The 13532-nt window shown below is 35.4% G+C and overlaps 4 protein-coding genes across 7 annotated transcripts; 2 read left to right on the forward strand and 2 right to left on the reverse strand.

Moving 5' to 3' along the window:
* The first annotated feature begins 12 nt into the window (after window positions 1-12).
* Window positions 13-1449, forward strand: LOC105191368 (tail-anchored protein insertion receptor WRB). Its single transcript, XM_025306297.1, has 4 exons — window positions 13-360; window positions 573-738; window positions 861-928; window positions 1109-1449. Exons 1-4 carry the CDS (start codon window positions 292-294, stop codon window positions 1307-1309), a joined length of 504 nt encoding a protein of 167 aa, XP_025162082.1. The 5' UTR covers window positions 13-291; the 3' UTR covers window positions 1310-1449.
* Window positions 1450-1549: 100 nt separating this feature from the next.
* On the reverse strand, window positions 1550-3507 carry LOC105191342 (carbonic anhydrase 9). The gene is made up of 6 exons (XM_011154665.3): window positions 2970-3507; window positions 2702-2869; window positions 2472-2628; window positions 2289-2394; window positions 1938-2165; window positions 1550-1864 (listed from the first exon to the last, which is right to left on the reverse strand). The coding sequence occupies exons 1-6, from the start codon at window positions 3052-3054 to the stop codon at window positions 1691-1693; spliced, it is 918 nt and encodes a 305-aa protein (XP_011152967.1). The 5' UTR covers window positions 3055-3507; the 3' UTR covers window positions 1550-1690.
* Window positions 3508-3628: 121 nt separating this feature from the next.
* Window positions 3629-11358, reverse strand: LOC105191343 (serine/threonine-protein kinase 11-interacting protein). 4 transcript variants are annotated; one of them, XM_011154666.3, is made up of 19 exons: window positions 11284-11358; window positions 10137-10711; window positions 9759-10055; window positions 9473-9666; window positions 9091-9391; window positions 8544-8921; window positions 8328-8406; window positions 8054-8228; window positions 7853-7985; window positions 7658-7795; window positions 6921-6998; window positions 6358-6493; window positions 6158-6282; window positions 5929-6069; window positions 5630-5814; window positions 5312-5409; window positions 5010-5212; window positions 4583-4887; window positions 4195-4392 (listed from the first exon to the last, which is right to left on the reverse strand). In XM_011154666.3, exons 2-19 carry the CDS (start codon window positions 10597-10599, stop codon window positions 4195-4197), a joined length of 3627 nt encoding a protein of 1208 aa, XP_011152968.1. In that variant the 5' UTR covers window positions 10600-10711; window positions 11284-11358. The 4 variants fall into 4 exon arrangements, 3 of the variants coding, with proteins under 3 accessions (XP_011152969.1, XP_025162081.1, XP_011152968.1); XM_011154667.3 differs by lacking the exon at window positions 6921-6998 and having other exon boundaries at window positions 3629-4392; XM_025306296.1 differs by lacking the exon at window positions 11284-11358 and having other exon boundaries at window positions 3630-4392; window positions 10137-10599.
* A 210-nt stretch (window positions 11359-11568) lies between these two features.
* Window positions 11569-13406, forward strand: Tmem43 (Transmembrane protein 43). The gene is made up of 6 exons (XM_011154668.3): window positions 11569-11684; window positions 11788-11970; window positions 12047-12279; window positions 12348-12648; window positions 12742-12947; window positions 13109-13406. Exons 1-6 carry the CDS (start codon window positions 11670-11672, stop codon window positions 13389-13391), a joined length of 1221 nt encoding a protein of 406 aa, XP_011152970.1. The 5' UTR covers window positions 11569-11669; the 3' UTR covers window positions 13392-13406.
* Window positions 13407-13532: the final 126 nt, after the last annotated feature.

The raw sequence follows: 13532 nt of genomic DNA on the forward strand, positions 1-13532 counted from the left end.
TTGTGATTTTTATTTTAGTAATCTTATGTTGGTAGCGTGCGCATTAAGTAATTACCGACAGAGCTGGAAAGTGAATATAATCAACGGTGACATATCAAGAAACATGATAGTATCTCGTACGAACTATATGCATAATTATTAAAAAAAACTGTGAGTGATATCAAAGAACACATTAAATTGAAACATTATAATGTATGTGCTACGATTCTAATCATATTTTTGCATCTGTTTATGTCTAAATATAACCTATAATCACAGCAACAGTGAGTACGTGTTGTTAGATTGTGCGATATGAATTTACTTATAATAACTACTTTGGTATGCATCTCATGTGATGTTGTACCATTTCTGATCAAACTTGTAAGTATTTTAAATATGTTTATGTATATTTATCATATAAATCATTTTCATATCATTATTCATATCATATTCATATCATATTCACATTATATCATATAAAAGTAAATAAATATATATATATATATATATATATATCAATATTTCATATTATTGCTGTATTGAAATTCTCAATTACACCACTCTGAATTAAAATTTTATCTAATAAAATATAGATATTATCGCGATTATACACGCGAAAAGATTATGATCGCGAGTTATGGGACGAACTAAAAAATTTGAAACAACAAATGGCCGAAATTTCTATGGTAAATGAATTTGCCAAGTATGCTAAGCTTCAGCGCAAATACAACAAAGCAGAAAGTATCTTAAAAGACAACAGTAAGTTTTTATATTTCTTGTTTAATATGTAAATTTAAAAATATATTGTAGTAATATCATCTTTTTATGTATCTATGTTTGTATTTATAAAAATATTCAAATCCAATTTTTTTTTCATACAGTAAAACAGCGGCAAAATTGGAGATTAAAACTACAACTGTCCTTAACTTGCACCTTTTACGTGGTGAATGTACGTAGGTTTCTCATTTAACATGTTAAGTGCCACATCGTCCATATTTGAATATATGAGTCTTTAAAGGTGATGACTCCATCATCTGCGTGTAATGACAGTGGCACTTAATGTTAATATTTACAATTGAATGATTTTTTTATATTTTAATCTTAATCAAAATATCTGTGATACTTTCAGCGAATATTAATATTGTTATTACTGTATATGTATAACAATGAGATAGTAATTAATTTACCAAAGGATATACTATGGCCAATCCAAGATTTATTAAGCTGGCCATCTCAACATAAGAATGGTATTTCTCTAACAACTTGGATCATTATTACCAACATAGGAATATCCTCATACAAAAATCTTTGTGATCTGAAGACTGTATAAATAATAGAATGGTTTATAATTTATTATCAATTCAAATAATACTAATAGCAAGTCGCTATTAAACATCTTTGTAATTTAACAAGAATTTATCTTGTAATGGAATTCCAACTATTATTTATCGAATAATTTATAGAGGAATAAAGGAGGAGCTTTTGCTACAAATATTTTTTATAACAATCATTTTTGCCACAATTTATAATTTTCTTTTATTACTATTAGATTATTGCATATGAAACAGGTGTTTCATTTGTGACGACTTAATATAAATATAATAGAGGTAAAAATAGAGATTATCACTTTTCCTATTTTTTCATAAATACTAATGTACTGCACATTTAATCGAGCTAATTATTACTGCACCCTGTACCAAGTCCAATTGCATCAAGTCCAAAACCAACTTAAGTTCGCGAAATTCGATTGCAAATTGCTATGTTTAAGCAAAAGCCACGTGTGCATTCTCCTGGTGTATATCTTGCGCTGACCAACATCTTGCAATTGTCTAAAATTGTCTTCTAACGTTTCTTTGCCATTTGAAAGGATCCGGAATATGTTCATCTATGACAAGTGGATGCCATTATTCGACGATCCATTAAACGAAACAATAAAATATAATTATAATATGAAATACTTGACGAAAAGATATCGGGACTGGAGTTGCGAAGATTATCCAGGTGATTACTTCGCTACACGGCGGAGTGGTGAGAGATCCTTTGTACGTGTAAAAAACATCAGTGTCCGATGGTATCAAGGATGTTAGAGTTATAGATATATTAACGGATAGCTCTGCATGCGCCCATTTTACATCCGGTAACCGTTCTAGGAATGGTCGGAGGTGTTCGTTGTGCTCATCTTGCAACTGAAATCGTGTGATTACAGCCGAGTATCATCTCACAGATTCGGTCAGTTACCATAAATCTTAGGATCTAAGTTCTCGATCAAAGTCTAACGTAAATTTGGAGAATTTGGAGAATGGAAGTACTTGAAAGAGAGCAGCCACTACGACTACACCGTCTTCGTGCTGTAATGCTTGCGAAAAATTCGCATATGCCAGACTGCGATGCACAATATGCATTTCCATGGGGTATCTACGATCATTGATCTTTAATTACTCTAATACTTTTCGCTATTATGAATTGTTCTCGTAAAGCAGTATGACCATCACCTCAAGCCATTCAGCACATGCTCAGCACCCCTGTTGTTTTTCGCACCCCAGTGAAAGTGCAGTTGCTCTATTTCGTACTGCTGATTTGGCTTCAACGTGGCGCCGAATACATACGGTAACTTCTCGCGTATCGCATTCTTGTTTATCGTGAGCTTGACTAAAAAGAGGTGCGCATACTGTCAGAAAATGCGACGACTTCCATAAGTATTGTAAGTCGAGGGCACACCTACCAGTTCGTCCGTCGTTTATAAGTGTTTGCGGCATTGGAAGAAAGTCGTGGTAGCCGATCATTTCGAGTGCTGGAAGCGGTAAAGGGATCGCCTTGGATGTAGATATAGATACCGGTGACTGCAGCTTACCCGCGCATAATTTGTGCGTCTTTGGCCACAAATGTTGTTCTAAAAAACGAAGCGCTTTGACGTAAATATTGATCTCTCATTAATTGAGTTTTCTGACAACAGTTAAGTTTTATGACAATGTTAGAAAAAGCTGGTGTACCTCTTTTGCCATATCCAAAGCCACTGGTGCTCGGCACGATGATGAAAATGACCCATGTCACTGTAGCATGTGAGATAATGCGCATTTTTGCAATTCTTATGTAAAAATTCACTATCCCAATTCACTATCCCATTAATAAAAATGCACAACATAAATATCTTGGTGTTATCTTTGTGTCGGAGATAACTTTCTTATTTTATTATTTGTCTACACGCACTCTGAATTGTGTCTCCGATGCAAGATACGCTCACGAAACTGTGAAACGGTTACGAAGGAAGGCATAACATTCTTATGAATGACTGAAACGTTTAGCACTGCATAAAGTATTGAGAACGAGTGTCCCATTAAGTATTCACGACAGTGCATACCATTGTGAATCGTATATATGTCACAGCTTTTTAAGTGTTGCAAACACGGGTTACTACACAAAAGCAGGAGCAAATTGCACCTTCTATCAGCTGAAATACACGTTAAAATGAAACTGTGCACATTTCATTGCGGCCTTTCTCTTGAAAAGAACACCCGATATCGCATAGTACAAATAAGAATCGAGAAGAGTGCATCTCTTGTAAGGTCATAATTATATTTATATCACACTTTGTTACAAAATATAAATTACAATAATATCTTGATACAAATATCTACAGTAAACATTTGAGTCTCGTAATATTTATTATAAAGTTTGAAATATACATATCACAGTCAGAGGCGCTCGATGAGAACTAATGTTGAGTGAAAATGTCAAATTGAACAACAGTAGAGAGAGAAAGAGAGAGAGAGAGAGAGAGAGAGTTCTCTAAATTATACGAAATCCCTAAAATCCGCACAAGCACAGAAAAGATTGCATCACATGCAATATTGAAAAACCTTAGCTACGAAGTTATATATGCGGAAGAAACGGAAATTTAGCTGAATATATTTGTAAATTATATAACATTCCAGGCGTTTATAACACCACTGGAAACTTTGTTGTATATTGATATTCTATCGAGATAGCCTCTTAATTATCACTGAATTTATCATCGATTTTCTATATCTCGTAAAGTTCTAAAACGTTTTCGTCTCTATAAATTCAGAAATGATAAAGAATCTACTTTCAAAAGTCACACAAGTGTTGAAAATTTCTTCCAGATTGATAAAGATGAAGAAATTTAAATTAGGTTAAATAGTTTAACATTCTTGCATTTATAAAAAAGATCCACTAAGAATTTAATTCACGCACCGTTTAAACTTTCTCCACGTTATCCTGTGCGGTGTGTGAGGTGACTTGTAAAGGTATCGAGAACAATTCTTCCCACGGAGGCTGTATGGAACTGATTACAGCCTCGACTGCACCAGGAGAGACGAACTCCAAGTTCCAACTTTCCTCGAGTCCTGCGACCTCATCCAGGAAGTTCAAAGTTAACGAAGTGTCACAGTGTTCCTACAGATATATCATTAATACGTTAGCTGATGCTGTATCTCTTAGATAATTAGTATTGTAACAACCAGCAACGATGCGTATACCGATCAAAAATCATCATTTTTTGTACAATATACTTTTGTTTGCAAAATCATCTCGAGCCGCGAATTGTAATTCGATTAAGCGATAAAAATAATCTGAGGCCACTAACTATCGCGATTAAATTGCTCATAGCCTGCTCTCTGGCAATCAAAGGCATTCGATTGCTCTCTGGCATTAGCCACTGGGCGTTGTCCTCCAGTATCACCAGTACAGAACCCATCACAATCAAGCCAGACAGCTTCAGCTTGACAGTGTCGCTCTGCTGTTTTAGAACCGCGAAGGAGAACATTGCCAATAATCGTACAGAATCTCCAGCCTGATAATTTGCAGTGCTAGTTAGTAGATTGTGCATCAAGGTACTGCAGTGCTCCGGAACGGTAAACTCTACTTCGCAGCTCGGAGGTAACTGCAGATCTATCGATACACAACATGTGAGAACAGCTCGAATGTCACTGTCAATTATATCCTAATTATAAGATTTCCTAAACACGCACAAATGCCGTGCACTTTTACATCATCATAAAATATTTTTTTACCTGTGATATAGAACAAAAAGTTTGACGTTCTCTGGAAATCTTGCAAGATGCAGAGCACCGTGATGCTCAGATGCTCCTCATTAGTTTTACCAGGTTGTTGCAGCTCAATCAGAACACCTTGTTTGAACGGCAATGGTACGAAGGATCTCAGTCTGTCCATCGTCCAGCTGACTTCTTTGTGAAGCCATCGTTGTGGGTCCTCTCTGTCGCAAGTTCATTTTGATTCTTAATCATAATTCTTAATAAGGCTCCGATTTCCCTTTTTACTATTAGTATTATTATTATTATTAAACTGCGCTCACCCTTCTGGCCCGTTAATCCTAAGAATGTAAACCTTAGATGTAGACAGTACTAGGCATCCAGGAAAAGTTTCTTGCATAGAATGCATCAAAATGTCTGCCTACGATAGATAAACATAAAAGAGAAAAAAATATCACCAATTGCAAGTTTCCTCGTGAGGATCTCTTTAGTTAAAGTCAACTGTCACTAACTGTCAGCTAACTGTTCTTCATATTCTCGACACCTTTTTGAATTTTTTAAAATCCCAATTTAATCGATTGTGCCAATTTGCGGTTTTCAATATATCGTTAGAGTTGCATTTGAACAATGTATATCAGTACCCTGAGAAGAAGGACTAGCTCTTCGTTCTCGTGCTCAAACACATTTAGGATGATGTGCAACTTGATTCTGTGATCTATACTGCTAAAATCGGTATATGAATATTGCACACTGCTACCGAAGAAACTCGAGGCCTCCTCGCCTTTCAACATTTTATTGCTGCCGATTTTGATGCTTTGGAGCAAACCTACGAACGAGAACGTGAATATTACGGAAATGTCGTTCATTGTTGCAACGAACATTGCAACAGTCTCTTATTAAAGTACTTCTAATATTACTTTATAGTGATCGATTAGATTACCTCCCAACATCGATGTCAAGTTTGTTACAGGGGCGAACGCGGTTTCCTTCTCGCCATCACTGCTGTGCGACTTCGCGTCAACATTTGCTGATTTAGCCATCTTATTTTCGTATGCTGTGCATATGCTGTCGGTCAACGAACCTGTAAATAACATCAGTCTATTAAATTAAATTAATACAATGTAACAACCGCTCTCAATAACAAGTTATACGACAGACAGAACACACACCCGAAGAACTACTTTCCGTAAGGCCTGCCATGACTGGTGTTACATCCGGAATTGTTATTAAAGAAGGAGCTATTGCGGCGCGCCTTTCTTCAATTGAGCGTTTCCGTTTTGGCGTGAGATTGGTCCTGCACCAATGAATATTGAAGCAAATCAGCACGGTATCAATTACGGTAGGATAAATGTAAACACAATTTACTAACTTTTGTGCTTCATCTAAAACTTCGATGCTACTCTGGCTAGGGTTGCTGAGTATTTCTATGTCGCTCTCGTACTTTTTCGTTTGCGCGTTTGCAGATGGCGTGGAGCCCCTCGACTCTTCTAGACTTGTCGCTGAACCTGACGACAACAACGATAGCACAGTTGAAAAGCAATCTCAATTATTCTCATTTCTTTTTTCTTAAATCAAATATAGTTCTTTTGAATCGAATAGAAGTTTGATTTTTCTCCGATATATAACGATACGTCATACTTACAAATGAAAAGTAGGAACTACAGGCGCTTAGAACGCCGAAAGAAAATTAAGAGAAGACTACGATACTGCCTGAATTTTTATCATGTGAAGAGACTTTAACCCTTTAGCCACCGAGCTTTTTATCTCAAGCTGCGGCCTCATTTTCAGACCAAAAGATGAGAAGGGATAGAGAGAGAAAGAGAGAGAAATAGAGCGAGAGAGACTCGACTTCTGACGGCTGAAGGCCGTTTACAGAAAGTATAGAGTAGAGAGTGCTGTAACGTAAAATTTACTATTGTGACTGAAGCTTACAGCAGACTTGAGCTTGAATGTGAGATTCGGAGTGCACCAGAGAAGTGGTGACGGATTTAGCTCCACCTTCCGTTCCACCTGCACCGGGATTAGTATGTTATAGTTCCCATCAAGTAAAACTCACAGACACGCATTGGGCTATATATATATATATATATATATATATATATATATATATATATATATATATCATATATATCATATATATTAATATACGTATTAACTAACATTAGAGCATTCACAGTCATTCGATTAATTGATCGGGTGCCGAATGGCAAGACTTAATTGCTTTAAGGCCAATCTATTAATTACGCCTTCAATACGGTTAATTGCTTTGTGTGAGCGATGCACGCATGGTGTGATCCGTAACTAATGTACGAGACACTAAGGACAAAAACAAAATATTCAATGCCGTTCAAACTACAACAATGTGTCAATCGACTCTCGTGTCTTTGTAATTCTTGCTTGCCACACGTGTCGAAAATTCAATCTCATCCTTTGTGTTATCGTTCTTTCAGTAACGACCCACAATCTCTTCGCAGTTTCTAATCATCGTTTCGCACAACTTCAAATTATGGATAATTGTCCAACAGATGCAAATTTAATATTGCAGATTAGAAGGATTGCGATACGACGGCCATCAAGAGCTACGCAGCTGATTGTATATAACTTTCTATATTCATTTTTTATCGAGCTTGAGGTACTCTGCATGCTGCGAGCACGAAGATATTGCTTACCGATACTGGAATATGATTCGGAGTGTTGCAAATTGGCACCCGCAAAATTCTCCGCTATTTGACTGTCCGCGTTGGGCGAAGTTTCCGTCTCGATGACCAAACTGCTGCCACAAGCGGGGCATTTAAATTGTTTCGCACCTGAAAGAATCGTTACTTTTGCTATTATCTTCAAAAAGGCGTCTGCGATGAACAAACCTGTTGCTGACGTAACAGCGAGCCTGACATATTCCGCGTCTTGCGAAAACTGCGTCGAACATTTCATGCACTTGAAGACTTTCAACAATATCGGCCGTGCTTCGAGCTGTTCACTGATCGTTGCTACAATTTCCTGCAAGAGATTTATTTACATTATACGGGAAAATATAAAATCGTAAAATTTGCTTATTTTCTCAATACCTTCGCATCATTCGGTTCCGCAAAATACCGTCTGTTTTCTCGATCTTTCCGCGTAGTGTCAAAAATAATATCAACTGTGGGTGACTTGCTTCTACCTAAGACGCAGGATAGCACCGAATTTGTTGACCAAGAATACTTAACTTTTCCAGTGGTCGTTTCTCTCTCTTTGATATCTCTGTAAAGTCCACGATAAAAGATGTCATATCTTGGTAGTATTACGGTAAATCATAAGATGTAATAAATCCGAGGAGTATGCGGAAGAACAAAGACTTACGCAGGAGTTATCGTCAGAAAGACATACTCCTTCTCATCGTCGTTCTTTCGCTTGTGGACGAGATACACATCTGCAGTTTCTAAAAGAAAAGAAAAAAAAAAAGACATCAGCATTTATGGACGACTGTAAAACAAGTTAGGTTGCAAAAATCTCTTAAACTATCGCACAATTGATAACATTGTTCGGTAATTTAATTTTACGTTGCGCGATCGTCACCTTCTTTAGGATCATACTCGATCACAGGAATAACTTCTTCCGTTTCCACAGACTCGTCCGGTAACGTTTCTTCGTTCTGAGAAATATCCTCTTGTTCAACATCCGCCTGTACTGCGATTTCCTGTGATTCAGACTCCTCGAGAGATTGTTCGCTGTCCATCATGTAAATCAGAGACTCGTGAAGAGATGATGTCGCGTCAACATCAGCCAAAGTCTGTATTCTCGTTACTGACAATGTAGCTGGTTGCGAAACGGAATGCAGACCCATGATGTCTTGAACAAAAGTCCCCGCGTGACTACTCAGCCAGTTGTCCTCGCCAAACCTCTCTCGGAGAGCTAACATGCGTTTTTTCGTCTCTAAATGATCGGTCGACATCTCTGGAAGAGAAAAAACAAAATGTAATTTGATTGAGAATGTCACAAAAATTAAATATCTTCCTTATTCTAATGGATTCAATTATTTTAATCAATTATTAAATTATGTCATTATTACATAGAAATAAAAATATATTTTTATATTGATACTACATCTTTTACTCAAAATTACCCGTATGAGAAGACGCTACCACATCGGGTAGTTGCTTAAACTCTTCAGTTTCTTGATCGGCTTCAGCGATGATCGCTTCTTTCAAACTTGGTTTCTTCTTACTTTTCGTCAAACTCTTTTCTAGATTTTCAGCTAACGATGTTACTCGATTATCGGAACTACTCTCACTAGGTTCGTACGTATTCACGAACATTGATGTACTAGTCGATGATACAGATTGATTTGCACACATTGTAAAAACTCGATTCTCCGCAACTAGTGCCTTCTCTGATTTTGAAAGTAATACATGATCTAAAACAAACTATGTAAAGATCGCTTAAATTTGTTGCAGCTGTTAGATTAATATTGCATTTTGCATTTTGTGAAGTCAATTATGTAATACTTTGCTATTCGACAGGCTCGGATGCAAATGTCTTAAAGACAGCATCCGATGCTTTGGATGATATGATAGAGGATTTCCTTCCAATGACACCCACAACAAGGCAGACATCTTTTGAAGCGGCCAGAGGACTGAATGTTCCGTTAAACAATTAAATGATAAGTCTAGTTCAGTCAGACATTCTAAAGCTTGAAGACCTGTGTGTGTGACAAACATAGTACTTATAGAATTAAAAAATGAACAACTTTGTAGTACAATAGTATCGCATTGTTGAGATGTAATGACTAACCATTTAAACTGTCAATGTAATTGTTCTTCAGTACTAACACTTGTAATGAATGTAACACTGCCTTGTTGAACGATGGTATACTTTCTAATTTGTTGTAACCTAGATTGACATACTTCAGGTTTGACAAGCAGGATATCTCTTCAGCACTAGTGATCATGTTGTGGCTTAAATCCAATGTTTGAAGCCAAGGTGCTAATTCTAAAGATTCATCCAAGCAATTTAGAACATTATGAGGTAACGCTAAATGTTTCAAAGATGCCCATACAAATCCGACACCAGCATCAGCTCCACATATCGCTGTAGATAAGAAAAAAAGAACTGTATCAAATATAAGTCTGAAAACTTTGGAATGTTGTGTGCTCTGTATACAAAAATTACCTAACAATTGACTGATTGTGGATACTCCTTTTCTTCCAGCACAAACAATACCTTCCAATTGACCTCTGATACTCTGTAGGCCTTTCACTAATTCGATAGGTACCTTCTTTAGCTCTAGATACTTTAAATGTCGGAATTTAGAAATATCAATGGTAACTTTGGGGTCAGAAGAATAATGTGTTACTTTTAGACCTATAGTCTTCTGCACAAAATCATGTAAAAATTTCACATCACGAAATATGTCTATCTTAGAACTATTGCACACATGAAATGAAGTTTCCAGATCTTCAGATTCTACTACAATCATTGAGAATGCTTCATTGAGGTTGTATAGCAATTTTGTTGATAATGATAATTTACTGGAAGCACTTAAAACCTTGTCACCATTTTGACGAAGGAGCTTAACCAGTTCTATTATATCCTGCATACTTAAAATATCATTCAAGTGGTTAGTCGTTGACATTGTGCTACTGACTTGCTTGCTATCATAAAACCATTAAGATCTTTATATTGGATTATGTTGATTACTTAATCATCACACAGTTAAGTATATTCTCACAAACATTTATCCTCATCTGAAAAAAATTATATATATTAGATTACAGAGGTATATATTTTTTAAATGAGTTTTATAAATATAATTTGCATTTAAGCAAAACCCTAATCTTCTATTCTCATATATATATATATAAATGTATACAAGATAAATTAAGATAAAAAGCTATTGAAATAAATCAATATAATAAATTAAACTACAAATCTAACATAGAGATAGAGTAACTTTCTGAAATATAACAGATCTTGCATATCTTTCTCTTCAGCTAGTTCTATATTAATTTTTAATATTATATAATCTGTTAGTCAAATTTTTTATATCAGTATTTTTGTCAAAAAATATTTCTACAATGCGCAAGATTAAATAATCATATCATAAATGAACAATATTCAAGTAAGACAAAGAAAATATAATAATATAATAATAATAATAATAATAATAATAAAATTGCGATATCACACAATGCGATAACGATTACGTGAAATGTATATTTATACGCATCACGTTGCGACTGAAAGCTTGTGATAAAACAATTTTTTACGCAGAAATAATAATGATAGTCATGTTATTTTTAATATTGTTTGTACATACTGCGCAATCATTATTCACAACACTCATGCCTACGTTGGACGAGATGCTGTCATTTCGACAGCAGGGTGTATACAGTTGATATATGCAATGAGAAACTTGAGAGTAATCATGCTGTAAAGGCGTTTGAAATACTTCTTTCTATGCGCCCTCTGAAGAAGTGGGCAAGGCATGTAATACAGTTCAATAACAGCCCGCCTACATAGATCGCAACATAGAAAATGTAGATCGCAGAACACAAAAATTGACCAATCATAGTCGATCATTTTCCTCACATTCGACTGTAATTGGTCAATTTTTGTTGCGTCCTGTGTAGACGGGCCGTTATAGGGGGTAAAGAAAACCTATCTTCAAATAGTATAACTCCATTGATAATAAGTATCATTGAGATGTATCGCACAAATGTAAGTATAAATGTTTTTTTAATGATATTAAACAAAATTGATTCGCTTTATCAATATCGAGATTGACAGAGTAAAACAGATTCATGAAGCATATATTTTGTAGCAAAATAGCCAATCCCAAAGAGGAAATACCGATAGATTCAGTCAGAACCGTCCCCCTGGCAGACAAACTACCTCTATGAATGTGCCAACAACAATTTCTGAGCAATTTAAAGAATCATGGCTCACAGTTATAATTGGATCTATAATGTTTGCTATTGGAATGTGTCTTTTATTTTGGAACGAGGTTTGTAACAGTCCCGTTATTAATTAAATGGTTCCAAGAACTTAATTATACAAATATAATAGTTTGTTTCTTTTAGGGGAGAGCTGTGAGAGTTGCATATTCTTTGGATGAGGCTTTGCAGAATATAGTTGTAATTTCTAATCCAACGGTATTATTGCCTGAGTATCAAGGCTGTTTGATATACTTGTCGGGACACTTGGTAATCTCAGAGCCACTAACGGAGCCAGATTATGGAATTGTTATGTCTAGTGTGAAATTGAAAAGGAGAGTTCAGATGTATCAGTGGGTTGAAATTGAAGAAGAAAGAAGGTAGTAAGAAACATAAAGTAGAACTTAAAATCAAAAGGTATACCAAAATTGGATCTTTATGCTTTTAGTTACGGTGGTATGACAGAAGATGAAAAACACTATTATTATACAACAGAGTGGAAGGATAAACTTGTAGATTCAGACCACTTCTACATTCGCACAGGTCATCATAATCCAAAGGAAATGCCAATCAAGAGCCAGTTGCAGATTGCAGATGAGGTAAAGATTGGTGCATATACATTTGGAGCAGAACTAAAAAAGAAGTTTAATGACTTTATGGAAGTTACCAGTGATGAAAGACCAGAACGAAAGGACATCAAAATGCATTCAGGATTGTATTACCATAGTGTAGATTTGTGGAATCCACAAGTATGTTGTTTGTAAGAAAATTTTGACATACATTGATTTTTAACTTTATTTTGCTTTTCATCTATTTGTTAAACCTCGTTGCTTTGCCTATAGGTAGGAGACATTAGAATACAATTCTCTTACGCAGGAAAAAGCGGAGAAGTTTGTTCAGTGGTGGGTTTACTAGAGAAAGATGTAATCAAACCATATTACACGCACCATGGTGAAGAAATTTTGTTACAGCGAAAACACAAGATTTCGGTCGATCAAATGTTCCACTTGGAGCATGTCCACAATTATTGGCGAACTTGGACCATCAGGTAATATATTACAGAAAGAAATATAAGTATAATATAAATGTTTCATACATTAAGATAACGTCACCTTACAACAAAAATTTGTATAATCTTATTTGGCAACAAAATATCAATATGGACAGTATGTAAAGTTTTGATTAATCAATATATCATTCTTATTATAGAGGATTAGGGTGGCTAGTGCTCTTTGTGGCAGCGACGTGTTTGGCAAATATACTAAAAACCATTATACTAAACTCGACATTCCTTTGTGGTATAATAGCGGTTGAATCTCTGACTATATCAGTGTCCATGTCCATCAGTTTGCTAGTGATCGGTTTTGCTTGGGTATGGTATCGACCAGTGATTGGTCTCTGTTTGGCACTCGCATCTATTCTACCTTTTATCTACTCAACTCTAACAACCAGATCTACATCCCAACAGCGTGAAAATTATAGAAGATTATAGATTAGATATATACGATACTTTTCTTTTCTTTTTACTTCTACTACTACTAATCATTTTTTTACTTAATTCTTTATATTTTCGACAAGATCGAATATAATTTATTGTGACAATATTTGTAATAAAAATATTTATTTATATTAG

Source organism: Harpegnathos saltator, unplaced genomic scaffold (genome assembly GCF_003227715.2).
Source record: "Harpegnathos saltator strain DR-91 unplaced genomic scaffold, Hsal_v8.6 scaffold774, whole genome shotgun sequence".
NCBI lineage: Eukaryota > Metazoa > Arthropoda > Insecta > Hymenoptera > Formicidae > Harpegnathos > Harpegnathos saltator.

Coding starts and splice junctions, on each gene's coding strand:
- LOC105191368 (XM_025306297.1), top strand. CDS start 292: ATGAATTTACTTATAATAACTACTTTGGTATGCATCTCATGTGATGTT. Junction 739..860: donor AAGTATCTTAAAAGACAACA/GTAAGTTTTTAT, acceptor TTTTTCATACAG/TAAAACAGCGGCAAAATTGG. Junction 929..1,108: donor GCACCTTTTACGTGGTGAAT/GTACGTAGGTTT, acceptor TGATACTTTCAG/CGAATATTAATATTGTTATT.
- LOC105191342 (XM_011154665.3), bottom strand. CDS start 3,054: ATGCGCATTATCTCACATGCTACAGTGACATGGGTCATTTTCATCATC. Junction 2,395..2,471: donor CATGTGCTGAATGGCTTGAG/GTGATGGTCATA, acceptor CAATGATCGTAG/ATACCCCATGGAAATGCATA. Junction 2,166..2,288: donor TAGTGGCTGCTCTCTTTCAA/GTACTTCCATTC, acceptor ACACGATTTCAG/TTGCAAGATGAGCACAACGA.
- Tmem43 (XM_011154668.3), top strand. Junction 12,280..12,347: donor GAAATTGAAGAAGAAAGAAG/GTAGTAAGAAAC, acceptor TTATGCTTTTAG/TTACGGTGGTATGACAGAAG. Junction 12,948..13,108: donor TGGCGAACTTGGACCATCAG/GTAATATATTAC, acceptor TTCTTATTATAG/AGGATTAGGGTGGCTAGTGC.
- LOC105191343 (XM_025306296.1), bottom strand. CDS start 10,599: ATGTCAACGACTAACCACTTGAATGATATTTTAAGTATGCAGGATATA. Junction 8,229..8,327: donor TTTCTGACGATAACTCCTGC/GTAAGTCTTTGT, acceptor TGGACTTTACAG/AGATATCAAAGAGAGAGAAA. Junction 7,986..8,053: donor CGGAACCGAATGATGCGAAG/GTATTGAGAAAA, acceptor AATCTCTTGCAG/GAAATTGTAGCAACGATCAG.